The 27678-nt window shown below is 42.5% G+C and overlaps 2 protein-coding genes across 2 annotated transcripts in view; both read right to left on the reverse strand.

Moving 5' to 3' along the window:
* The window catches only part of lap3 (leucine aminopeptidase 3), a 64077-nt gene extending 53155 nt beyond the window's left edge, over positions 1-10922 (reverse strand). Inside the window, exon 1 of the mRNA XM_068037837.1 lies at positions 10735-10922. Coding sequence (XP_067893938.1) covers positions 10735-10845 — 111 coding nt within the window. The 5' untranslated portion in view covers positions 10846-10922. The remainder of the gene's footprint in view (positions 1-10734) is intronic.
* A 5952-nt stretch (positions 10923-16874) lies between these two features.
* clrn2 (clarin 2) lies at positions 16875-27270 on the reverse strand. The gene is made up of 3 exons (XM_068010989.1): positions 27018-27270; positions 19480-19659; positions 16875-17140 (listed from the first exon to the last, which is right to left on the reverse strand). Exons 1-3 carry the CDS (start codon positions 27268-27270, stop codon positions 16875-16877), a joined length of 699 nt encoding a protein of 232 aa, XP_067867090.1.
* Positions 27271-27678: the final 408 nt, after the last annotated feature.

A 27678-nucleotide genomic window follows, 5' to 3' on the forward strand; every position in this document is an offset into this window, starting at 1 on the left:
TTTGGGATGAAGAATAGAAAAGCAGAATATTTTTTAAAAGGCGTGACACATGTAAACGTTGGTGTTCAGAGGGACTTGGGTGTACTTACACAAGGAACACAGGAAATTAGCATGCAGGTACAGCAAGCAATTAGGAAGGCAAATGGCATGTTGGTCTTTATTGCCAGGGGATTGGAGTACAAAAATAAAGAGGTCTTGCTACAATTGTACAGTGCTTTGGTGAAACCACACCTAGAGTACTATACACAGTTTTGGTCTCCATATCTAAGGAACAATATACTCATATTAGAAGCGGTACAGCAAAGGTTCACTAGATTAGTTCCTGGGACAAGAGGGTTGTCTTACAATGAGAGGCTGAGTAAATTGTGTCTATGATCTCTGGAGTTTCGAAGAAAGAGAGGTGATCTCATTGAACAAAGAAGATTCTGAAGGGGCTTGACAGGGTAGACACTGAGAGGTTGTTTCCCCTGGCTGAGGAATCTAGAACATGGGAGTATAGTCTCAGGATAAGGGACTGATCATTCAGGCCTGAGATGAGAAGAAATTTCTTCAGGACTCGGCAAGCTCGATCGGTAGTGGTGCTATCGAGCCATTCTCAGTGATGGACATTGAAGTCACCCACCCAGAGTATATTCTGTGACTTTGTTCCCCTCTGTTCTTCTTCCAAGTAGTGTTCTCCATGCAGAGGTGTCAAACAAGGGCAAGGAAACTGCCTTCTGATTGTCACCTCCCACCCTTTCTCAACTGATGAGTTTCCTTGCCCTTGTTTGACCTGATGCCAGGAAACTTCATGGGGTCTGGAGTCCATGTTGAGGACTCCCAAGGCCACTCCCTCTCGACTGTATACCACTGTGCCACCACCTCGGTGGGTCTGTTCTACCGGTGGACAAGGTCATACTCAGGGATAGTGCTGGAGGAGTTTGGGACATTGACCAGGTAAGAATGAGATTTCCTTCCCTAAAGGATATGAGTGAATCAGATGGGTTTTTAGGACAATCCGGTAGCTTCTTGGTCAACCATTACTAATCTAACTTTTTATCTGAGACTTACTTAATTAATTGAATTTAAATTCCACAGCTGCCTTGGTGGGCTCTGAATTCATGTCCCTGGAGCATTAGTCCAGGCCACTAGATTACTAGTTCAGTAACATAACTACTCTGCTACCATGCCTTTGCTGAGTTAATTTAGCAAAAGTGGGCTAAAAACAGTTACTTGAAGGTAAATCAGTGTCAGAGCAGTGGGAGGCATTCAAGGAGAAAGCGAGGGCCCAGAACAAATATGTTCACACAAAGAAAAGTGCTGGGAGTCCCAAATCTAGGGTCCCCTTGATATCCAGGGTAAGAGAAGGCCAAAAAGGGAAGCTCACGTCAGATACCGAGAGCTCAATATGGCAGAAAACCAACAGGAGTATAGAAAGTGCAGGGTGAAATTAAAAAGGGAACTAGGAAAGCAAAGGGAGGGCATGAAAAAATATTGGCAAGCAAAATCAAGGAAAACCCAAAGATGTTGTATGAATACATAAAGAACCAGAGGATAACTAAGAGTAGGACCTTTTAGAGACTAAAGAGATAACCTGTGTAAAGGTGGACGACATGGACATGGTTCTTAAATACTTTGCATCTGTTTTCAAAGTGGGGGAAAGATACAAATATTGCAGTTTAGGAGGAGCGTTAAATATTGGATGGAACAAACATAGTAAAAGAGGAATTATTAAAAGTCTAACATCTTTGAAAGTAGGTAAATTCCAAGGCCCAAATGAAATGCACCCCAGCCTGCTCAGAGAAGCAAGGGAGAAAATAGCGGAGGCTCTGATCATCCTTTCCCAATCCTCTCTGGCCCAAGGACAGTATTTCATTTAGAAAGGCATGGATTAAACAAGGGCAGTCAACTGGGAATTGTTAAAGGAATGTAGTGTCTGACTAACTTGAGGTAGTAACAAGGAGGATCAATGAGGGTAGAACGTTTGATGCAAAAAATATCAAGGCCCCACATGGCAGACTGGTCAGAAAAGTAAAAGCCCATGGGATCCAAGGGAAAATGGCAAGGTGGATCCAATATTGGCTCAGTGGCAGGAAGCAAAGGGTAAAGATTGACACGTGTTTTTGGGACTGGAAGGCTGTTTCCAGTGAGGTTCTGCAGGGCTCAGGACTAGGTCCCTTGCTGTTTGTGGTACATATCAACGATTTAGATTTAAATGTAGGGAGCATGTTTAAGAATCACAGAATCATTACAGTGCAGAAGGCAGCTATTCAGCCCATCATGTCCGCACTGGCTCTCTGAAAGAAAAATTCCCTCAGTTCCATTCCCCTGCCTTCTCCCCAGAACCCTGCACATTCTTCTTTCTCACACAACCATCCAATTCCCTCTTGAATGCTCCAACTGAAGTTTGCAGATGATACAAAAATTGACTGTGTAGTTGACTGTGAGGAAGAACAGGCAGGCAAAACTGTAATTTGAACAATGGGCTGCCTTTAAAGAGGAGATAGTTCAGGTACAGAGATGGGAAAGATAGAGTTCCCTGGATGACGAAAGAGATAAGAGAGTAAGATGAAGCAGAAAAAGGGTGCGTATGACAGTTATCAGGATGATAATACATATGAGAACCAAGCTGAACATAGAAAGTTCAGACAGCAAATGAAAAATGTAAATGAGAGCAGCAAACAGAGAGTATGAAAAGAGACTGGCAGCCAACATAAAAGGGAATGCAAAAGCCTAAACAGTAAAAAGATGGTAAAAGGAGGAGTAGGACCAAATAGGGGATTTATGCATGGAGGCAGAGTTCATGACTACTTTGTATCTGTCTTTACCAAAGAAGAAGATGCTGCCCAAGTCATAGTGAAGAGGAGGTAGTTGAGATAATGGATAGACTAAAAATTGACAAAGAGGTATTAGAAAGGCTGGCTGTACTTAAAATCGATGTCAGCCCATGACTGAATCAGATGCATCGAGGATAGTGAGGGAAGTGAGGGTGGAAACTGTGGAGACCAGAATCTTCCAATCCTCCTTAAATATAGGGTGGTGCCAGAGTACTGAATAATTGCAAATGTCATGTCTTTGTTCAAAATAAGGGTGGAAGGATAAATCCAGCAATTACAGGCCAGTCAGTTTAACTTTGTGGTGGGAAGGCTTTTAGAAACAATAATCTAGGACAAAATATACAGTCACTTGGACAAATGTGGATTAATAAAGGAAAGCCAGCACAGAGTTGTTAATGGCAAATTGTGTTTAACTAACTTGATTGAGTTTTTTCATGAGGTAACAGAGAGTTGATGCGGGTAATGCAGTTGATGTGGTGGACATGGACTTCCAAGTTAGTTAAACACAATTTGCCCTTAACAAATCCATGCTGATTTTCCTTTATTAATCCACATTTGTCCAACAGACTGTTAATTTTGTCCTAGATTGTTTCTAAAAGCTTTCCTACCACAAAGTGTTTGATAAGGTGCTACATAGCAGATTTGTCAGCAAAGTTGAAGTCAATGGAATAAAAGGGACAGTGGCAGACTGGATAGGAAATTGGCCAAGTGACAGGAAACCAAGTAGTGAATGGTAGTTTATTGTACTGGAGAAAGGTATACAGTGGGGTACCCCAGCAGTCGATATTAGGACCCCTGCCTTTCTTGATCTATGCAGGGCACAATTTCAAAATTTGCAGATGACACAAAACTTGGAAGTATTGTGAACTCTTGAGGATAGTGATAAACCTGAGGAGGACATAGACAGACTGGTGGAATGGGCGGACAAGTGGCAGATAAAATCTAATGCAAAGAAGTGTGAAATGATTCATTTTGGTCAACGGAATGAGGAGAGGCAATATAAAATAAAGGCTACAATTCTAAAGAGGGTGCAGGAGCAGAGGGACCTGGGGTATATCTGCACAAATGTAGCATGGCAGGTTGAGAAAGCAGTTAATAAAGCATATGGGATCCTGGGCTTCAGAAATAGGGGCACAAATAGAGCATAAAAGCAAGGAAGTTATGCTCAACATGTATAAAATCCTGGTTCAACCTCAACTAGAGTATTGTGTTCAGTTCTGGGCACGACACTTTAGAAAGGACGTGAAGGCATTAGACAGTGTGCAGAAAAGATTCGCAAGAATGGTTCCAGGGATGAGGAACTTAAGTTATGTGGATAGACTGGAGAAGCTCGGACTGTTCTCCTTGAAGAATAGAAGATTAAGAGGAAATTTGATAGAGGTGTTGAAAATCATGAGGATTCTGGACAGAGTAGATGGGGAGAAACTGTTCCTATTGGCGGAAGGATCAAACCCAAGGACACCGATTTAAAGTGATTGGCAAAAGAAGCAATGGCGACATGAGGAAAAACTCTTTGCGTGGCACGTGGTTAGTATTTGGAATGCATGGCCTCAGATCATGGTGGACGCAGATTCAATCGTGGCTTGTTAAAGGAGAATTGGATAATTATCTGCAGCGAAAAATTTGCAGGGCTATGGGGAAAAAGCGAGTGAGTGGAACGAGGTGAGTTGCTCTTGCAAAGAGCCAGCACAGACACAGCAGGCAGAATAGCCTCCTTCTGTGCTGTGCTGTAACCATTCTATGACTCTTTAATAAAGCACTGGTTCAGCCTGAACTGGAACTGTGTGTCCAATTCTGGGCACCACACTTTAGGAAGGGTGTGACAGCATTGGAGAGGGTGAAGAAAAGATTTATGAGAATGGTTCCGAGGATGAGACTTCAGTTATGTGGATAGATTGGAGAATCTGGGGCTGTTCTCCTTAAAGAAGAGAAGGTTGAGAAGAAGTTTGATAAAGATGTTCAAAATGATGAGGGATCTGGACAGAGTAGATAGGGAAAAACTGATCCCACTGGAAGAGTCGAGAACCAGAGGACACTGATTGAAGGAGACTGGCAAAAGAAGGAAAGGTAACATGAAGATAAACTTTATGCAATGAGTGGGTAGAATCTGGAATGCACTGCCTGAGAGCGTGGTGGAGGCAGATTCAATCATGGCTTTCAAGATAACTATCCGATTCCCTTTTAAGAGGAAAACATTGCAGGGTTATGGGGAAAAGAAGGGGGACAGGGACGAACTGAGCTGCTCTGAAAGAGAGCTCTTTTTTTGGCCGGCACAGAGACAGTGGGCCAGGTGGCTATGTGACCTTCTGTGACCACACCTGGAGTACTGTAAGTAGTTCCGGGCACCACACCTCAGCAAGGATATATTGGCTTTGGACAGAGTGCAGCATAAATTTCCCAGAAAAATACCTGGATTTATTATGGAGATATTACACAAACTAGTGTTGTATTCCCTGGAATTGAGAAAGTTAAGGGGTGCTTGGATCAAAATTTAAGTTATTAAGGGGAACAGATAGGGTAGAGAGAGAAAAACTCTTTTCGCTGGTTGGCGAGTCTAGCACTAGGAGGCATAGCCTCAAAATTAAAGTTAGACCTTTCAGGAGTGAAATTAGGAAACACTTCTACATACAAAGGTGGTAGAAGTTTAAGTCTCTCTTCCACAAGCAACAACTGACGATAGATCAACTGTTAATTTTAAATATGAGATTGGTAGATTTTTGTTAATCACAGGTATTAAGTGATATGGAATAAAAGCGAGTATATGGAATTAGATCACATATTATCCATGATATATTGAATGGCAGAACAGTCTTCAGGGGCTTAATGGCGTACTCCTGTTCTTATGTTCCTATAAACATATGGGCTAATAATGAAGTCAGCTTGGAATTGATAAAGGCAAACCAGGTTTGATTAACCTGATTAATTCTCTCCATTACTACATCAAAGAACTCAATGAGTTGATGTTGTGTATATGGACTTTCAAAAGATATTTGATGAAGTACCACATAATAGACCTACGAACAAAATTATAGCCCATGTGATTAAAGGGTTAGTGGCAGCATGGATATAAAATTGTCGAAGGGACAGAATGCAGACAGAAGTGGTGCACAGCTATTCTTCAGACTGCAGGAAAGTGTACAGAGGTGTTCCCCAGGGGTCAATGTGATCACTGCTGTTGTGATATTAATAACCTGGATTTACAGGGTATAATTTCAAAGTTTGCAGATGCCATGAAGCTCAGAAATGTAGTCAACAATGAGGATAGTAAGAAGCTTCAGGTCATAGACTGGTGAAATGGGCAGGGACAGGGCAAATGAAATTTGATGCAGTGAGGTGTATAGTGATATATTCTGGTAGGAAGAATTAGGAGAGGAAATATGAACTAAATGGCGTACGTTAAAGGGGATGCTGGAACAGAGCCCTGGTGGTGGAAGTATACAAATCTTTAAAGGTGGCAGAACAGGTTGAGAATGCAGTTAAAGCGGCATATGAGATTATTGGCTTTATTAATAAAGTACAAAAGCACTGACCCGTTAATCTCATGGGCTATAATTTTGTTCATAGGTCTATTATGTGGTACTTACACCACATGGACTGCAGCGGTTCAAGAAGGCAGCTCACCACCTTCTCAAGGACAATTAGGGATGGGCAATAAATGCTGGCCTAGTCAGCGACGGCCACATCCCATGAATGAATAGGAAGGGAATTCCAGGATTTTGACCCAGCAACAGTGAAGGAACGGCGATATAATTCCAAGCCAGGATGGTGTGTGACTTGAAGGGAAACTTGCAGGTGGCGGTGGTCCCATGCATTTGCTACCCTTGTCCTTCTAGTCGGTAGAAGTCGCGGGTTTGGAAGGTGCTGTCGAAGTAGCCTTGGTACGTTGCTGCAGTGCATCTTGTAGATGGTACACACTGCTGCCACTATGTTTCGGTGGTGAAGGGAGTGAATGTTTGAGGATGGGGTTCCAATCAAGCGGGCTGTTTTATCCAGGATGATGTTGAGGTTCTTGAGTGTTGTTGGAGCTGCACCCGTCCAGGCAAGTGCAGAGTATTCCATCACACTCCTGACTTGTGCCTTGTAGATGGTGGACAGGCTTTGGAGAGTCAGGAGGTGAGTTACTCGCAGCAGGATTCCTAGCCTTTGACCTGCTCTTGTAGCCATGGTATTTATATGGCTACTCCAGTTCAGTTTCTGCTCAATGGTCGCCCCTAGGTTGTTGATAGTGGGGGATTCAGCGATGGTAATGCCATTGAATGTCAAGGAGAGATGGTTAGATTCTCTCTTGTTGGAAACGGCCATTGCCTGGCACTTGTGTGGCGTGAATGTTATTTGCCACTTATCAGTCCAAGCCTGGATATTGTCCAGGTCTTGCTGCATTATTACACGGACTGCTTCAGTATCTGAGGGGTTGCAAATGGTGCTGAACATTGTGAAATCATCAGCGAACATCCCCACTTCTGACCTTATGATTGAAGGAAGGTCATTGATAAAGCAGCTGAAGATGGTTGGGCCTAGGACACTACCCTGAGGAACTCCTGCAGTGATGTCCTGGAGCTCAGATGAACAAACTCCAACAACCACAACCATCTTCCTTTGCGTTAGGTATGACTCAAAACAGCGGAGAGTTTTCCCCGATTCCCATTGTCAGTTTTGCTAGGGCTCCTTGATGCCATACTCGGTCAAATGCTGCCTTGATGTCAAGGGCAGTCACTCTCACCTCTTGAGCTCAGCTCTTTTATCCATGTTGAACCAAGGCTGTGATGAGGTCAGGAGCTAAGTGGCCCTGGCGGAACCCAAACTGAGCATCAGTGAGCAGGTTATTGCTAAGCAAGTGCTGCTTGATGGCACTGTTGATGACGCATTCCATCACTTGACTGGTGATTGAGAATAGGCTGATGGGGCAGTAATTGGCCGAGTTGGACTTGTCCTGCTTTTTGTGTACAGGACATACCTGGGCAATGTTCCACATTGCCGGGTAGACGCCACTGTTGTAGCTGCACTGGAACAGCTTGACTAGGGGCGTGGCAAGTTCTAGAGCACAGGTCTTCAGTAATATTGCTGCAGCATTGTCAGGGTCCATAGCTTTTGCAGTATCCAGTGCCTTCAATCGTTTCTTGATATCACGCAGAGTGAGTCGAATTGGCTGAAGTCTGGCATCTGTGATGCTGTGGACTTCAGGAGGAGGCCGAGATGGATCATCAACTCGGCACTTCTGGCTGAAGATTGTTGCAAATGCTTCTGCCTTATCTTTCGCACTGATGTGCTGGGCTCCCCCATCATTGAGGATGGGGATATTTGTGGAGCCACCTTCTCCAGTTAGATATTTAATTGTCCACCACCATTCACGGCTGGATGTTGCAGGAATGCAGACCTTAGATCTGATCCGTTGGTTATGGGATCGCTTAGCTCTGTCTATTACATGCTGCTTACGCAGTTTGGCACGCAAGTAGTCCTCTGTTGTAGCTTTACCAGGTTGACACCTTATTTTGAGGTATGCCTGGTGCTGCTTCTGGCATGCCCTCCTGCACACTTCATTGAACCAGGGTTGGTCTCCTGGCTTGATGGTAATGGTAGAGTGGGGGATATGCCGGGCCATGAGATTACAGATTGTGGTTGAGTACAATTCTTCTGCTGCTGATGGCCCACAGCGCCTCATGGATGCCCAGTTTTGAGTTGCTAGATTTGTTCGAAATCTATCCCATTTAGCATGGTTATAGTGCCACACAACACGATGGACCGTATCCTCAATGTGAAGGCGGGACTTCGTCTCCACAAGGACTGTGCGGTGGTCACTCCTACCAATACTGTCAAGGACAGATGCATCTGCAGCAGGCAGATTGGTGAGGACGAGGTCAAGTATGTTTCTCCCTCTTGTTGGTTCCCTCACCACCTGCCGCAGACCCAGTCTAGCAGCTGTGTCCTTTAGGACTCAGCCAGCTCGGTCAGTAGTGGTGCTACCGAGACACTCTTGGTGATGGACATTGAAGTCCCCCACCCAGAGTACATTCTGTGCCCTTGCCACCCTCAGTGCTTCCTCCAAGTGGTGTTCAACATGGAAGAGTACTGACTCATCAGCTGAGGGAGGGCGGTAGGTGGCAATCAGCAGGAGGGTTCCTTGCCCATGTTTGACCTGATGCCATGAGACTTCATGGGGTCCGGAGTCGATGTTGAGGACTCCCAGGGCAATTCCCTCCCTACTGTATACCACCGTCCCGCCACCTCTGCTGGGTCTGTCCTGCCGGTGGGACAGGACATACCCGGGGATGGTGATGTCTGGGACATTATCTGTAAGGTATGATTCCGTGAGTATGACTATGTCAGGCTGTTGCTTGACTAGTCTGTGGGACAGCTCTCCCAACTTTGGCACAAGCCCCTAAATGTTAGTAAGGAGGACTTTGCAGTCATTGTCGTTTCCGGTGCCTAGGTCGATGCCGGGTGGTCCATCCGGTTTCATTCCTTTTTATTGACTTCATAGCGGTTAGATACAACGAAGTGGCTTGCTAGGCCATTTCAGAGGGCATGTAAGAGTCAACCACATTGCTGTGGGTCTGGAGTCACATGTAGGCCAGACCAGCAGTTTTCCTTCCCTAAAGGACATTCGTCATATGGGTTTAGAACAATCGACAATGGTTTCATGGCCATCATTAGAATAGCTTTTAATTCCAGATTTATTAATTAAATTCAAATTCCACCTTCTGCTGTGGTGGGATTCGCACCCATGTCCCCAGAGTAATACCCTGGGTCTCTGGGTTACTAGTCCAGTGATCATACCACTACACCACCACCTCCCCTGGAGAAGCTGGGGTTGTTTACTTGAGTGCAGAGAAAAATTTTTAATAGGAGACCTGACAGAAGTATTCAAAATCATGAAGGGTTTAGAAAGAGTAAGGAAAGAGAAACTATTTCCAGTGGCAGAAGGGTCAGTAACCAGAGAACACAGATTTAAGGTGATTGGCAAAAGAACCAAAACTAATAGGAGGAAACTTTTTTTTCTGCAGCAAGTTGTTGCGATCTGGAATGCACAACCTGAAAGGGTGGTGGAAGCAGATTCAATCAACTTTCAATAGTGTCAGGGTCATTTACAGCAGATGAGGCCATTCGGCCCATCAACTCCATGCCAGCTTTCCACAGAGCAATCTAGTCAGTCCCACTCCCCTGCTCAATCCCTGTAGCCATGCAAGTTTATTTCAAGTGCCCATCCAATTTCCTTTTGAAATCACTGTCTCCGTTTCCACCACCCTCGTGGGCAGCAAGTTTCAGGTCATTACCATTCACTGCGTAAAAAATTTCTTCCTCACATTCCCCCCACATTCTCTTGCCCAAAACCTTCAATCTATGTCCCCTAGTCCCTGTACTATCAGTTAACGGGAAGTTTTTCCTTGTCTACCTTATCTAAGCCTGTCATAATCTTGTACACCCCTATTAAATCTCCCCTCAATCTCCTGTGCTACCCTGAGAACACCAGCTTTTTCAACATAACCTTGTAACTAAAATCCCCCATCCCTGGAACTTACTTTGGCAATTCTCCTCTGCACCCTCTCAAGGGCCCTCACATCCTTTCTAAGTCATGGTGACCAGAACTAAATGCAATACTTCAGTTGGGTCCTAACCTGAGTTTTATAAAGGCTCAGCATAACGTCCCTGCTTTTGTACCCAATGCCTCTATTGATGAAACCCAAGCTTGAAGGGGAAAAAATTATGTGGCTTTAGGCAAGAGCAGGAGAATTGGAACCAACACGGACACGATGGGCCGAAAGACCTTCTGTGCTGTATCAGTCTAATAGACTTCGATTGTCGGCCCAGATGAAAATATTCTCGCGCCCCTTTAATCCTGAATTGGTTAAAGTCCAAATAACAATAAATATTAACAATAAATCAGAACCGCACAACAGTGACCGTCATTGTTATATTGGACCTTGGAGCCGCTGCTGGGCCGGGACAGCAGCGTATAGCGGAGCAGGTTCCTGGCCAGACCCGTCCTCAGGATGGACCAAAGAGGCAACTTCTTCCAAACACCGAGCACCATATCCGACAGCCAATGTCCCACACTAACCCGCCGACAGCTTCCATGCGCATCAGGGGCGCCTGGAAACTGCAGGCTCCCGATACAGCGCCCCGCATGGCGAGCTGTCTGCAATGCTGCAGCCTCCGGGGACAGCGCCCCGAGCTGTCTGCAATGCTGCAGCCTCCGGGGACAGCGCCCCGAGCTGTCTGCAATGCTGCAGGCGTCCGTCTCCCCGGACAGCGCCCCTGATGGCGTATTGTCTGCAATGCTGCAGCCCTTCAGTCTTCATGAAACAGCCTGAAACCAATGTGAAACTTGACCCAGATCGTAACAGGGTGCGGCAACAATAAGACAAACTGTTTCAGATTCCAACTCGAATTATAGATTTTATTGCGAACTTATTATAAATGATGCCTATATCAAGGGACGGTTTATTCATACGGGAATTTTGCAAACGATTAGATGTTAATTTCCAAAATAGAGTTGTTGGTTTTGCAAGAAGAACGGAAGAAATAGAAGCAGGAGTCGACCATTCGGCCCCTTGAGCCTGCTCCGCCATTTAATATGATCTTGGCTGATAGTCTGCCTGAACACCACATTCCCACCTGTTCACCATATCCCTTGATTTGCTGAGAGATCAAGAATCTACCTATCACAGCCTTGGATAGACTCAATGATGGAGCATTAACAACACTCCAGAATAGACAATTCCAAAGATTCACAGCACTCTAAGTGAAGAAATTTCTTCTCATTTAAGTTCTATATGATTAACCCCTTATCCTGAGATTGTACCCCCAAGTTCTAGAATCCCCAGCTGGGAAACAACCTCTCAGTGTCTACCTCATCAAGCCCCTTCAGAATCTTGTATATTTCAATGAAATCACCTTTCATTCTTCTAAACTCCAGAGAATATAGACCCTATTTACTCAGACTCTCATCATAGCATACCCTCTCATCTTAGGAACCAGTCGAGTGAACCTTTGCTGTACTATCTCAAAGGCAAATCTATCATCTTTCTTTAAATATGGAGACCAAAACTGTACAGATTACTACAGGCGTGGTCTCACCAAGGCCCTATACAATTGTAGCAGGACTTCCTTCTTGTACTCCAAATCCTTTACAATAAAGGCAATTATGCCATTTGCCTTCCTGATTGTTTGCTGTACCTGCATGCTAACTTTGTGTTCCTTGTCCTGTGTACACCCAAATCAGTCTGAACATCAAGATTTAGAAGCTTTGCACCTTTTAGAAACTATTCTTACTACCAGAGTGAATAACCTCACACATCCCCACATGATACTCCATCTACCACCTTGTTACCCAGTCACTTAACCTGTCTATATCTCTTTGTGTCCTCCTCACAGCTTGTATTTCCACCTAGCTTTGTATCAGTCACAAACTTGGGTACATTACTCTTGGTCTCTTTGCCTACATCATTAATATAGATTGTGAATAGCTGAATCCCCAGCACTGATCCTTGCAGCACTCCACTAGCCTGCCAATTTGAAAATGCCCCATTTATTCCTACCCTCTACTTCCGGTCTGTTACCCAATCCTCCATCCATGTGAATATATTACCCTCAATGAGCCCTTATCTTGCATATTAACCTTTTGTGTGGCTCTTTATTGTATGGCTCCCCTTTTTCTCCCCTATTAGTTAAGTGCTCAAAAAACTCTAATAAATTTGTCAAACACGGGTTCCCTTTCGGAAAACCATGTAGACTCTGTCTGATCATAGTGTGATTTTCTAAGTGCTTTGTTAAGACTTTCTTAATAGATTCCATCATTTTCCCAATGACTGATGTCAGGCTAACTGGCCTCTCGTTCTCTATTTTCACACTCCCTCCTTTCTTGAATAGAGGTGTTACATTTGTTAACTGCTAATCCACTGGGACTGTTCCAGAATCTAGGGAATTTTGGAAAATCATAACCAGTGCCTCCACTATCTCTGCAGCTACATCTTTTCGAACAATGAATCTTCTTTGGCCTCCTTATCTCGAGAGACAATGGGTAAGCGCCTGGAGGTGGTCAATGGTGTGTGGAGCAGCGCCTGGAGTGGCTATAAAGGCCAATTCTAGAGTGACAGGCTCTTCCACAGGTGCTGCAGAAGAATTTGTTTGTCAGGGCTGTTACACAGTTGCGCTTCTGTCTTTTTTCCTGCCAACTGCTAAGTCTCTTCGACTCGCCACACTTTAGCCCCGTCTTTATGGCTGCCCGCCAGCTCTGGCGAACGCTGGCAACTGACTCCCACGACTTGTGATCAATGTCACAGGACTTCATGTCACGTTTGCAGACGTCTTTAAAGCGGAGACATGGACGGCCGGTGGGTCTGATGCCAGTGGCGAGCTCGCTGTACAATGTGTCTTTGGGGATCCTGCCATCTTCCATGCGGCTCACGTGGCCAAGCCATCTCAAGCGCCGCTGACTCAGTAGTGTGTATAAGCTGGGGATGTTGGCCGCCTCGAGGACTTCTGTGTTGGAGATACGGTCCTGCCACCTGATGCCAAGTATTCTCCGGAGGCAGCAAAGTTGGAATGAATTGAGACGTCGCTCTTGGCTGACATACGTTGTCCAGGCCTCGCTGCCATAGAGCAAGGTACTGAGGACACATGCTTGATACACTCGGACTTTTGTGTTCCGTGTCAGTGCGCCATTTTCCCACACTCTCCTGGCCAGTCTGGACATAGCAGTGGATGCCTTTCCCATGCGCCTTTCCCAGAACAATGAATAGTCTGTCTAGAAATAACCACTTTTAAATTAACATCAGTGATACTTCTGTCACACTTTGTCAGTCACTGGACTAATCTTGAGCAAAATGTTAACCAGAAGGCACGGATCAATGATTTAAAAATTTTCTTAGCAAGTTAATTGTAAATATTTCATCCATAAAAGGAAACATTTTCAGCATAAATATTTGCCAAATATATCCAACCATTGTGAGAAATAACTACCAAATAAATTATTCTGACTTCAACAAATATTAATTTTTGGAAGGTGTCACAACCTCAGTAGAGACCATTAACTTTAAAACAAGAGATATGAATTCCCCAGATCAATTTCAAGAATTACACAAACAAAATTTCATGTTTTAAGACTTTTACTATAACAACTAAACTAAAAATTCACATTAACTAAACTGTATTTAGTAGGTAGCTAATACACTAAATTACAGAGAAAGGTATTTCCCATTAACTTATTAAAACATTTGAAAACCCCACACCACATTTATACATTACACAGTGTTCTCCTCAGAACAATACCTTTGCAGTTAAAAGGCCCAAACTCCTCCCAGTTGAAATGGGTTGGATCTTCCAGTGTCCTTAACAAAGCCAATGTCCTCTTCACTCACTTCTTCCAAGCATACTCAACCTGGACTACCATTGATAAGAAATTCTCTACAAACCACAACTTTTGAATCGGATTCAAGTCTCAGCAGCCTTTCACTGTATCAATTCTCTGAGGGCAGTTGTTTTCTCTTTCTCTCTTCTGAGGCTGTGCAGCTCCTGCTGGTTTCTTCATGTCTTTTTTTCTTCAGTACAGCCTGTTAGACTTAGGAAAGCCTGTTAAAATGATCCAGAATCAAAAGTCTATAGTCATTTTCCTTTTACAATATTCAGGGTCCATAAGTCTGGCCATATCAAAACCACCTAGGCTTTCCTTTGTGTCCAAGTGTTTGCAATTGCAAATTGAATTGGCATTTTCAAAGCCCTTGGCTCCCTGTTTTTTTTTATTTATTCATTCATGGGATGTGAGTGTCGCTGGTCAGGCCAGCATTTATTGCCCATCCCTAATTGCCGTTGAGAACGTGGTGGTGAGCTGCCTTCTTGAACTGCTGCAGTCCATGTGAGGTAAGTACACCCACAGTGCTGTTAGGAAGGGAGTTCCAGGATTTTGACCCAGCAACAGTGAAGGAACAGTGATATAGTTCCAAGTCAGAATGGTATGTGACTTGAGGGGAACTTGCAGGTGGTGGTGTTCCCATGCATTTGCTGCCCTTGTCCTTCTAGTTGGTAGAGGTCGCGGGTTTGGAAGGTGCTGTCTAAGGAGACTTGGTGCGTTACTGCAGTGCATCTTGTAGATGGTACACACTGCTGCCACTGTGCGCTGGTGGTGGAGGGAGTGAATGTTTGTGGATGGGTTGCTTTGTCCTGGATGGTGTCAAGCTTCTTGAGTATTGTTGGAGCTGCACCCATCCAGGCAAGTGGAGATTATTCCATCACACTCCTGACTTGTCCCTTGTAGATGGTGGACAGGCTTTGGGGAGTCAGGAGGCGAGTTACTGGCCGCAGGATTCTGAGCCTCTGACTTGCTCTTGTAGCCATGGTATTTATATGGCTGCTCCAGTTCAGTTTCTGGTCAATGGTTACCCCTAGGATATTGATAGTGGGGGTTTCAGCAATGGTTATACCATTGAATGTCAAGGGGAGGTGGTTAGATTCTCTCTTGTTGGAGATGGTCATTGCCTGTTTATGACCTAAGAATCTGGGAGAGCAAAACCCATTGTCCATCAAGTGTTACAACCTTGCATTCTGCTTTCAAAAGGGTCTTTAATCTGGTTCCTTGTTTGCATGGGAATCAAGACCATGCGTGTTTCCATGCAGACTTGGTGTGAAGTCACATGTCTCCTCCGAATTCTTTTTATGCTGCATTAAGATCACAGTTTTTAAAAAACATAACCATACTACTAAGTCCAGCGTTCATAACAAAAGGACAAATGAGTTTGCAATGAATCTTAAGAGTTATGTTTTGTTTGTCTAAAGCTAGCTCAAGCCAGTTACTTTTAGAACTGGATTCTGGCATTTATCTTACAGCAGAGCTCAAATGAATTACTCCAAGTGTTGACTCCAATTCCAACAGCTTTCCTTGATAAATTCAGAGTTTTACTATAAATACTTTCCCTTCCTAAACTGTCGGCATAGTAAGTAGAATAATTAATACTTTCAATAAATTATCATCAGAGGCAAGGTTGATAAGTTCATGAATTCTTTCAATGATTGCTTCCCAAAACTGCACTCATTTAATGAATTATTTCAATAAGTTGTCCAAAAAGCTGTTTGTGACAAATTCTTGAATCCTCAGGAACTCAAATACTTCTTCCCTCCTCCCAAGCTTAATAAATATTTAGGTCTTAAATAAATTGGTCCCTCAGTTGTGCTCAATAAATACATAGTTTCCCTTCCATGACAAATTAGTCCATGCTATACCCAATAAATTAAACTGTTGCCCTTAATTAACTAAATCTATCTCTTCATAGACTTCAGTGACTGTGCTTGGTATACCATGATTCCCATGAATGCAAGGTTATGCAGGATACTGAATTTGTTCTGGTTGATCTCAAGTGAGGAGCTGTGTTGGGGATGGAACTGTGATTTTTTGACCTAATGCAAAGTATAAAATGATAGGGTATTTTGTTTGATTCAATTTGAGGGCTCAGGTAGACCCTTTTCTTTCTGAATAATAGAATACAAATGTTAATTGCTCAGTGGTCGAACGGCTAAGTTGAACTAAAAATGGGTAGTGGGCGATATTTAGAAAGACAAATATACAATGCATAATGGCACAGTCTTTATTTAGGTGTGACTTTGTTATGAAACACTACAGTGCTAACCTCTTACTTAACACAAGCATACACTGAGAATTCTAAACATCAAATGTCTCATTTGTGACTCTTAAAATTCTGTACTCCAGTCTTCAATTGCATATATTTCAGCAAGGACATAATACTATCGTACGTAAAGAAAGACTTAAAAATTCATGCCCTAGCAAATAAATTATTGGAATACTAGCTGAACGTTAAATGAAGAAAATAATCATTTAGCTTTTAAACTCCTAAACAGTAACAATGTACTGTATAAACCCCTATTGAAAACACTTTACTTCAGCAACAAAAATGCTTGCTTTAAACATTGGAACAATACCACTTCCATTTTTATACCAATTATAAACTCTTGTCACAATGTAAACAAGATGCATATATCTCCCGGAAGCTATTTAATCCTGGTCAGGTTTCCAATAACGTGCTTCTGTGTAATAATTATAACATTTGTTTACTAATACATCAGGTCTTCAGGTGTGACATTTGCTTCCTCTGTTTTGGTCTTTAATGTTGGAAAACGCACTCCACTGATGCCGACCACGATCATGTTCGCTACATGCACAACAACACTTGCCACACAAAGCCAGAAAGAGGAGTCGAAGTATTCCTGAACGATAATGAATTTAAAAACATGTTCGCGAAAATTGGCAATTCGTTCTGTATGCTGATGAAGCTTCACAGCAGCAATAAAGCAAACAATTGCAAACAGTCCACATAGACCTGCAAAAGAAAACTACTGTAATTGCAACACTAAAATTAAAAAATTTGGCCGACAGAGTATTTCCCTCTCTATAGATATGCTACTTGCATTCTGGAAATTACATACAACATTAATGTAATCAATAAAATTAGCCAACAGATTGGAATATAATTAACTGAGACTGCATTAATAGTGCACTGATCTGTTATACTAATTGTATGATGTTCAGTATAAGCACTTTGTTTGACTCTGCTAATAGGTCAGCTGGTTAAGCCAATGGATAGATAAGCTACATAATACCAAGGTACCCCAATTCAATATGCTTTATGCGCTAATTTAGATAATCTTAGCTGGATGGGTGATCTCATCACACCATGGATTAGAATTATGAATTCAATCAGTGTTCCTGCATCTGTCCTCTATCCTCTATCTTGAAGTGTGCATGTGTGAATATCAATATTTAGACTTGGCTAAGATGCCTATAAAGTTGAATAATCTACCATAAATATTGAGTTCTGTTGAAGGTTCATTGACCTGAAACATTAGCTCTGCTTCTCTCTCCACAGATGCTGCCAGACCTGTTGAGTATTTTCAGCATTTCTTGTTTTTATTTCAGATTTCCAGCATCTGCAGTATTTTGCTTTTATTTATTTTATGAATAATCTACTAACTTGGTTTACACATTAGGAATGGCCACTTTGGAGCGATAATCAGAGGGTTAGCAGCATTAATGGAACTAAGACCAGACTGGAATTGATGCCTTCAGGGAAGAAGGAGGGGATTGAAGATCAATTTTTCTTGAATCATAAGAACCTCAACATGGTTTTCCCTGTGCTAGGCTAAGGCTGTGAATATTCAACAATAGTTTATTTTGATACTGGTCAAAAACCTTTGCTTCTGCCTAGTTATATGTAAGTAGAATACAGTGATAGATGAATGGGGGGGGGCACAACTTTAACTTGAATCCATAACTGCCTGCCAACTAGTTACTGATGTGTGAGGGAGATGCAACCTTTTGAAGTGTTGCTGAAAGGTCTTGGTGAAGTAGTCCCGTGTGAATCTATAGATAAGGAGTCATGGGTCCCACCTGCAGGGGCCAGACACTGTATGTGGTGCCTAGTCAGCCTGATATCTCTACAGTAGTCTTTCTGATCCTCCTCCTCTTCCACCTTACAACAAAACAATATGGAGCGATCAAAGGGAAGTCCCATTGGTTCCTGAGACTTAGACTATAACCTGAGAGACAATGTGAACTTCTTCCACAAACTTACATCAGGTAGAATTACCTTCACAACAGCAGCCAGTTTGGGAATGCCTTGCATGTTCATAGTTTTCAGTGTTAGTTGGAAATGTTAAAATATTTATTGTATACGGCATGGAAGATGGCAGGATCCTCAAGGACACATTGTACAGCGAGATCGCCACTGGTATCAGACCTACCGGCCGTCCATGTCTCTGCTTTAAAGGCATCTGCAAACGCGACATGAAGTCCTGTGACATTGATCACAAGTCGTGGGAGTCAGTTGCCAGCAATCGCCAGAGCTGGCGGGCAGCCATAAAGGTGGGGCTAAACTGTGGTGAGTCAAAGAGACTTAGCAGTTGGCAGGAAAAAAGACAGAAGCGCAAGGGGAGAGCCAACTGTGTAACAGCCCCGACAACCAATTTTTTCTGCAGCACCTGTGGATGAGTCTGTCACTCTAGAATTGGCCTTTATAGCCACTCCAGGTGCTGCTCCACAAACCACTGACCACCTCCAGGCGCTTACCCATTGTTTCCCGAGACAAAGAGGCCAAAGAAGAGAGAAGAAGAAAAATATATGGTATAGTCAACCTTTGCTAAATCATTTTGCTTCTTAACTTAAAAATAAATGGAGATCTGCACTACTAACTCTTTAATTTTTTTAAATGTGTACAACTTAATAACTGCATTTATAAGGGAAAATATTGCATTTTTTATTGCAATGTAAGACATGCAAAATGTTCACAAATTATGATAACACTAGCAACTTACCCCAGCCACAAAGTTATGAACTCATACAGCAAGGATGTAAATACTGCATTATATGAGAAAAATTCCAATCTCTGGAAGAGTTTCTTTCAGATATATGCAACTTTATGTTGCAAGATTAAAATTACTTCATTTATGGATGGATGATTTATGCAGTTGTTATTACCTCATTATTTATGCATCTCAGTTTATAGAATGTTTTGTTACAAACCCTCAATTTCAAAGATTATTTGAATGATTTGTTTTAAAATTAATATTAATGAAAAATTTACTATTGATGGAGTTTAGTCACGTAAAAACAGAGTATAACAGGAAAGGAACACCATAAGAAGTATTAGTTTCTAATACTTACTTGCAATTGAGTTCCAGAGGTAGATGCCCATTGGTCCTTTTATGGCTTGGTAAGGAATTTTCACTGCATTGTAAATACAAAATCCAAAACTGACCAAAGCAAATGCAATCGCGAGGCAGATAAAAAATACAACCAAAACATGAACAGCTGCATTCAGCGTTTTCACCAACTGTGGAAAAACTGAAAATATAGATTAGAAAAGATTATGGCAGACAAAAATGGAAGTAGCTTATGCATGCATGTTGCTGCAAAAACACTTATATTAACATGCAAGCGGAATCTATCATGCTAGTGACACTGTCTGAATATTTAAATTGAAAATATTTGTCTATGGCACTAAAAGTTAAATTCTTTTACCATCTCCATTTTCTTTCATATCTAGTTTAACATTGGAACTATTCAGTTCATTAATTACATTTTTTTTCACAAACTGCCTATTGTTCTTCCAATGGCTCAGTGAGTTTAACCAATAAATAATGTAAGGTAAACCAGAACAAGAAGGCCCCTGGTTTGATCCGCCATCTGTGCTGAGCTAACTGTTTTTAACCAGGGCTGCACTAGAGAGCTTCAAATTAGAGGACTCACTGCCATATGTTACGAGAAAAATTGGCCAGGATTGTAACTCCGAAAGAAAAGTTTTGCATAAATTCTGCTCAACTGCTATAACATGGACGGCATAAAAAAGAGCTGACAGTAACCTCTTTTACCAGTTCCTGGCTGAGGAGTGAATGGATTATTGCAGGAAAAGAGAAAAAGCATAATAAGTTCATCAACCTTCTTGAGCTGTGCCTCCTGAGCTACAGAGTGGCATCTGTGGAGAAATCTTCAGTGCCGTTACTTTTTGGCCTGTAAAAATGTATTTTAAAAAAAAGGAAAAGACAGCAAGTAAGACTAACAGCCTGTATCTGTGTCAGCAGGGTAAAGAACTATTGGGAAGGGGTTATTATTTGTTTGGGCCATCATGAGTTTACATGTGCATTCAGAGCTATGTAGCTCAAATGTGCAGATCTGAATGAAACCAGTTTCACATCATATACACCTCTGAAGTTTTTGACAACCAGACATTTTATTAGAAATACAGCAGTATACAGGACGTGAAAAGACCATTGTGGTCCTTCCGGCTGGTTCCAAAGTTCAATAAAATGCCACACTGTAGCCTAGAAATATCTGTATCCGATATTAGATGCACTTGCAAGACATTCTTCTGTCCATTGTCTTAACTTGGGCATTCACCTATTATTTTAAATAAGATAATGCCCCTCTAAAATAATGACAGAAGAAAGCCGTTTAAATGTCTGTAACAATTGACTGCTAATATTCTCGACAGTAATATCAAGGCATGTATCTTTTATACCCTCTATAAATTCTTTCATCAAAAAATCTATCCAGCTTCATTTTTAATTTCTTGACATTATCCACCTCTTGGCAATTTGTTCCACACATTCACTACCCTTTGTGTGAAAGAATGACATTCAAACTGTCTGTTCACCTTCCCTCTTCTTAATGTGAGTCCATGTCCCCCGTTACAGACTATCTGGTTATGCCTAACAATTTTCAGTGTTTACCTTATGAGAACTCTCAAATACTTTGATAACATCTCCCTTCAGCTTCTTTTCTCTGGTGTCAAAATTTACAAGTTCTTTCGTTTAGAAATATAAAAAATTGGAACAGGAGTAGGCTATTCGGTCCATTGAGCCTGCTCCGCCATTCATTATGATCATCCAACTCAGTAATCTGTTCCCACTTTCTCCCCATATCCTTTGATCCCTTTTGCCCTAAGAGCTATATCTAACTCCTTCTTGAAAACATACAATGTTTTGGCCTCAACTGCTTTCTGTGGTAGCGAATTCCACAGGCTCACCACTCTCTGGTGAAGAAACTTCTCCTCAGCTCAGTCCTGAAAGGTTTACCCCAGATCCTTAGACTATGACCCCTGGTTCTGGACTCCCCCACCATCAGGAACATCCTTCCTGCATCTACCCTGTCAAGTCCTGTTAGAATTTTATAGGTTTCTATGAGATCCCCCCTCAGTCTTCTGAACACCAGCGAATATAATCCTAACCGAGTCAATCTCTCCTCATACATCAGTCCCTCCATCCCAGGAATCAGTCTGGTAAACCTTCGCTGCACTCCTTCTATAGCAAGAACATCCTTCCTCCGATAAGGAGACCAAAACTGCACACAATATTCCAGGTGTGGCCTCACCAAGGCCCTGTACAATTGCAGCAAGACATCCCTGCTCCTGTACTCGAATCCTCTCGCTATGAAGGCCAACATACCATTTGCCTTTTTTACTGCCTGTTGCACCTGCATGCTTACCTTCAGCGACTGGTGTACGAGAACACCCAGGTCTCGCTACATATTCCCCTCTCTCAGTTTGTAGCCGTTCAGATAATAATCTGCCTTCCTGTTTTTGCTACCAAAGTGGATAACCTCACATTTATCCACATTATACTGCATCTGCCATGCATTAGCCCACTCACTCAACTTGTCCAAATCACCCTGAAGCCTCTCTGCATCCTCCTCACAACTCTTCCTCCACCCAGTTTTGTGTCATCTGCAAATTTAGAGATATTACATTTAGTTCCCTCATCTAAATCATTAATATATATTGTGAATAGCTGGAGTCCCAGCACTGATCCCTGCGGTACCCCACTAGTCACTGCCTGCCATTCCGAAAAAGACCCATTTATTCCTACTCTTTGTTTCCTGTCCGCCAACCAATTTTCTATCCACTGCAATACACTACCCCCAATCCCATGCGTTTTAATTTTACATGCTAATCTCTTATGTCGGACTTTGTCAAGAGCCTTGTGAAATTCCAAATAAACCACATCCACTGGCTCCCCCTCATCTACTAGTTACATCCTCGAAGAATTCCAGTAGATTTGTCAAGCATGATTTCCCTTTCGTAAATCCATGCTGACTCGGTCCGATTCTACCACTGTTCTCTAAGTGCTCTGCTATAAAATCTTTTATAATGGACTCTAGAATTTTCCTCACTAATGACGTCAGGCTGACTGGTCTATAATTCCCTGTTTTCTCTCTACCTCCCTTTTTAAATAGTGGGTTTACATTAGCTACCCCCCAATCTATAGGAACTGTTCCAGAGTCTATGGAATCTTGGAAGATGACCAACAATGCATCTACTATTTCTAGGGCCACTTCCTTAAGTACTCTGGGATGTAGATTATCAGGCCCTGGGGATTTATCGGTCTTCAATCCCATCAATTTCCCCAACACCATTTCTCTACTAATACTTATTTCCTTTAGTTCCTCCCTCTCACTAAACTATGTGTTCCCCAACATTTCTGGTATGATATTTGTGTCCTCCTTGGTGAAGACATAACCAAAGTATGCATTTAGTTGGTCAGCCATTTCTTTGTTCCCCATAATAAATTCCCCCATTTCTGACTGTAAGGGACCTACATTTGTCTTCAATCTTTTTCTCTTCACATACCTATAGAAAATTTTACAGTCAGTTTTTATGTTCCTCGCAAGCTTGCTCCCCTACTCTATTTCCTCCTTCTTAATCAATCCCTTGGTTCTCCTTTGCTCAATTCTAAACTGGTCCCAATCCTCAGGTATGTTGTTTTTTCTGGTTAATTTTCTATGCCTCTTCCATGGATCTAATGCTATCTCTAATTTCCCTTGTAAGCCATGGTTTGGCTACCTTTCCCGTTTTACGTTTACGCCAGACAGGAATAAACAATTGTTGCAGTTCATCCATATGCTCTTTGAATGTTTGACATTGCCTATCCACTGTCATCCTTTTAAGTAGCATTTCCCAATCCATCATAGCCAACTCATGCCTCATACCTTCGTATTTTCCTTTATTAAGATTCAGGACCCTAGTCTCAGAATCAACTACGTCACTCTCCATCTTGATGAAGAATTCAATCATATTATGGTCGCTCATCCCCAAAGGGTCTCGCACAACTATATTGTCAATTATTCCTCTCTCATTACACAATACGCAGTCTAGGATGGCCTGTTCTCTAGTTGGTTCCTCAACGTATTAGTCCAGAAACCCATCCCGTATTCACTCTATAAATTCCTCCTCAACGGTATTGTGACTAATTTGATTTGCCCAATCTATATGCAGATTAAAATCACCCATAATCACAGATGTTCCTTTATCGCATGTGTCTCTAATTTCCTGTTTAATGCCATTCCCAACATCACCACTACAGTTTGGGGATCTATATACAACCCCCACTAATGTTTCTTGCCCCTTAGTGTTTCTCAGCTCTACCCATACAGATTCCACATCAACAGAGCTAATATCCTTCCTTATAGTTTCTCCTTATAGCTCAGGTGCCACATTCCCACTATCAGTTTAGTTGCCCACCTCTGTACCCTCTTTGTAACCTGCAAAGGCAGGATGTTTCCAATGTATGGTGACCAGAATTGTACAAAGTACTCAGGATCAATCTGAAACTCTGCCCTAGACAATCTCATAATTACCAGCAGGACTTAAGCTCTAGTCCTCTATCTATGCACTCTTGCTTCCTTTCTTTTCTGCTGTCACACACTGCACTTCAACAAGTTATCCAGCAGGACTCAAAACTCTCCTGTGTTGTGTCCTGCAGTCCTTTGCTATTCATTTTATATTCCCACTTTTCCCTTCCCTTAGCGAAGGGGTCTAAAACTTTGGGGCATAGATTTAAGGTAAGGAGTAGGAGGTTTAGAGGGGATTTGAGGAAAACCTTTTACACCCAGAGGCTGGTTGGAATCTGCAACACACAGCCTGAAGGGGTGATAGAGGCAGTAACCCTCACAACATTTAAGAAGTATATAGTTGAGCACTTGAAAAGCCATAGCATACAAGACTACGGGCCAAGTGCTGGAAAGTGGGATTAGAAGAGATAGGTGCTTGATGGCCGGCACAGATACAATGGGCCAAATGGCCTGTTTCTGTGCTGTATAACTCTATGACTCTATTACTCACTTCTTATTGCCCGATTAGAGTATGAAGGCATATCGGGAAAAAGGCAATGGAATAGAATTAGAGTGAGATGACACACTGAAATGAGAAGATTAGTTGACACGCTGGCACTGGCACACGTACAATAGATCAAAATACCTTCTCTATGGTATAAATTCTGTGACTGGGAAATTCCTCAGCGTTGCTCCCATTCTGTTGGTATTACTTGTCTAAAAGCATGCTGGAAACCCATTCATACCACACCTTCAGTAAATGAGCAGCAGCAGAATGGGAGCACCTCCAAGGAATTTCCCAGATTCTGTGATGGCAATTTTAACCTAATTTGCTGGATAGGAAACCCACCAGATCAGGTTTTAACCAATCTCTCCAGTTGGGAAACTGACGTGATGGGGTGCAATGTTGGTTTTAAACCCCCGCCACCCCCCTCCCACCCCCCCCTTCCCGATTTTACTCTCTTCTATTGAAGTCAACGAATAATATTGGGTGGAGAGTAAATTCAGCATTCCACCTGATCCCCTAGGTTTCCCACCTAACAAGTTAGGTTAAAATACCCCCTGTGAGTCTCATCTCTATGCTTGGCCCACATTAAGTAAGATCTGCCAATTGTCAGCCCAATCCCCTATCTAGATTATAAGTGATTCTTAGCTTTAAAGCATCTGTCAACACGAGGGCACTGTGATATTAAGCAATTTTATGTTAAAAACAAAAATATTTGTACCACATTTAAATACACATACAGTAAGAATTATGGGGGTAAATTTTCATCTTCAGTGCCTGGGTGGTAGTCTGGCAGAGCAGATTGCTCATTGGTTGTAGTACCCACACTGCCTGATTACTGCTTAGGTGGTGAAAGCAAAAGCATTACCCCATGTTATCTATTTTTTCAGTTTCACAATTTTCTTATCTTAACTGTGCAATAAAATGTTTACACATATATTTTTTAAGATATGTGGAATGTAATAATTACGTTTCCTCTCTAATATATAGCTGGTACTTTTACAGGCTTTACTGGATTTCAGACGCTCGACATATGTGTAGTGATCCATGCTGGCCAGGATTCAGCCATCGGTGGACAGGAGCCAGCCACCGACTAAAAAGTCAGTGGCGAACCCGCTTCCGCCTCGCTTAGAGATCCGATCCATATTTTGCGGGTCCCCGGGCTTCAATTGTTCTGAGGCGGGACTTCCACCCGCTTGAGGTAGGAAGTCCTGCCTAATGGAACTGCCCGCCAATCAGCGGGCCAGCAGCTCCTAAACCCAGCAGCACCAGCAGAAGTGGTGGCCACTGCAGGGACTACAGCCCAGCTAGAAATAAAGATGCCGGGGAGCCTGGAAGGCAGGTAAGTTTTGGTTGCCTTGCCAGGGGTAATCAGTTGGGCCCCAGCGAGGCAAGGGTGGTCGTTTGGGGGGACGGTGGGGCATGTTGGGTGTGGTTGGGATAGCGGGGGCGGCCCTCCATCGGGCACATTGGACACGGGGTGCCCGATCAAAAGGGTCCCCCCCAGGACGTTCGAGAGCCGCCTGCTTTTGTCAGGAGGTGAGCGAAGACCCTTAAGTAGCCATTAAGTGGCCACTTAAGGGCTTTGATTGGCCTGGGGCAGGCAGGCTGTTTCTCGCCTCTGTCGCCCTGCGTAAAGTGGTAGTGGAGGCCGGAGTGGGTCGGGAAGGGCTCCGGGAGCCTTTCCCCACCCCCCACTGCCACCATCCCGCTCTTTGGGGTGACATAAAATTAGCCCACTGTGTCTATCATCAAAAAAGCAATTTCCTGTTCAAGTCAACTTAATTTCTTATGCAAATGAGCTTCCATTTGTGTACAGCAAAGATAGTGCAGTTTTGTCAGGCTATATGTTTCACTGACATTTAATGATGACTGTTGTCCGTTTTAGACACAATAAAATGAAATGTCAATTGGAATAATCCAAAATTGATCTGATTTTAAACAGTGACCACTTCAGCTATTTTTTTATTTGGTTAAGTCTTAACCTACAGTTCTAAAATATAAACACATTGAAGAATGAAAACTAACCTTTTACAATTCAATTTAATTCTGGGCATTCCTTAAACTGAAATATGAATAAAAACTTGATCCATTGCATAATTCTCAATATGTAGTAACCAGGAATGGGATAAATTATGGTGGAAAGTTCATTTCTGATGTAAAGTGCATGATAACTTATTTTGTTTTTAGTTGTGCTCTTCAAGGTGAGGAATGTCACTGTCAGCATTAAGTATCCCCAATTCAGGCATAGCATGGCCAGATATAGCACCACTGTTTTACATTGTGAACACATAGCAGAGAGCAACTGGATTAAGATTGCTGAGTGAGATTGCCAATTTAATACAAATTTGTGTTAAATTGGGAAGCTTAGTGCTGCAGTCTAATGCTCACTCGGAAATGGGCTCAGGCTGTTCAAACGCAAATTTCACATTAGGCTTTTTCCGATAAAGGAATCTTTCATCCCATCATTCTGGGCTAGAATCAGAAGCTACAGAGGTGAAAGGTGAATGTGCTGACTCACTGTGCCACACAATCCAACTAAATAGTAAGTCAAAAGCAACAAAATCATTTTCTGCAAATCTGACATAATTACTTGTGATTTTAGAGCATCGTCCTCCAAGACCACAGTGTCGTATTTTTCGTCCCTGGAATAGTCCATAGTAAAGGTGTCCCATAAACTTTACCATCTCTGGATCAGTTGCATTTACAATATCAGCCCCAGTTTTGCACAGAATAGCAGCAGTCACCCATCGCGTTGTCCCTAGTGCCACTGTCAGCAGAATTACAGAAACAAAACTTACAATAGCAGCTATGGAAAGGAGAGCTTTCTTCAAGTGATTGGGCATCACATCAAATGTAACTTCAACTACCTGCTTCTGTGAACTTCTTAATAAGTATATGGCTTAGTGAGATCTTCCTGGTGCATTTGAAGAAAAGCTGCTTCTGTACAAATTTTCTTCCTCGCTGGGTTCCAACCAAATTTTGTTGCTTTAAAATTCACAACTGAAATAATATAATAATTCAAAATGAACCAACTCGGATGTATTTTTCCAATGTTCCATCAGTCATATTATTGCTCCTGTTCAATTGGTGTTCACAATTGCTTCAAAATTTTCTTTTTAATGTTTGCTGCAATTCGCCAAAATAGAAGCTCTAATATCATTGTAGTGCTGTACATGCAAACATCCCCTTAGAGTTACTAATATAGAAAGTAACTAATATAGAAAGTTCTAACCATCCCTTGTCTGATATGG

Source organism: Heterodontus francisci, chromosome 1 (genome assembly GCF_036365525.1).
Source record: "Heterodontus francisci isolate sHetFra1 chromosome 1, sHetFra1.hap1, whole genome shotgun sequence".
In the NCBI taxonomy this organism is placed as follows: Eukaryota; Metazoa; Chordata; class Chondrichthyes; order Heterodontiformes; family Heterodontidae; genus Heterodontus; species Heterodontus francisci.

Coding starts and splice junctions, on each gene's coding strand:
- clrn2 (XM_068010989.1), bottom strand. CDS start 27,270: ATGCCCAATCACTTGAAGAAAGCTCTCCTTTCCATAGCTGCTATTGTA. Junction 19,660..27,017: donor ACGATGCTCTAAAATCACAA/GTAATTATGTCA, acceptor CTATATTTTCAG/TTTTTCCACAGTTGGTGAAA. Junction 17,141..19,479: donor CCTCTGGAACTCAATTGCAA/GTAAGTATTAGA, acceptor TTTCTTTTGCAG/GTCTATGTGGACTGTTTGCA.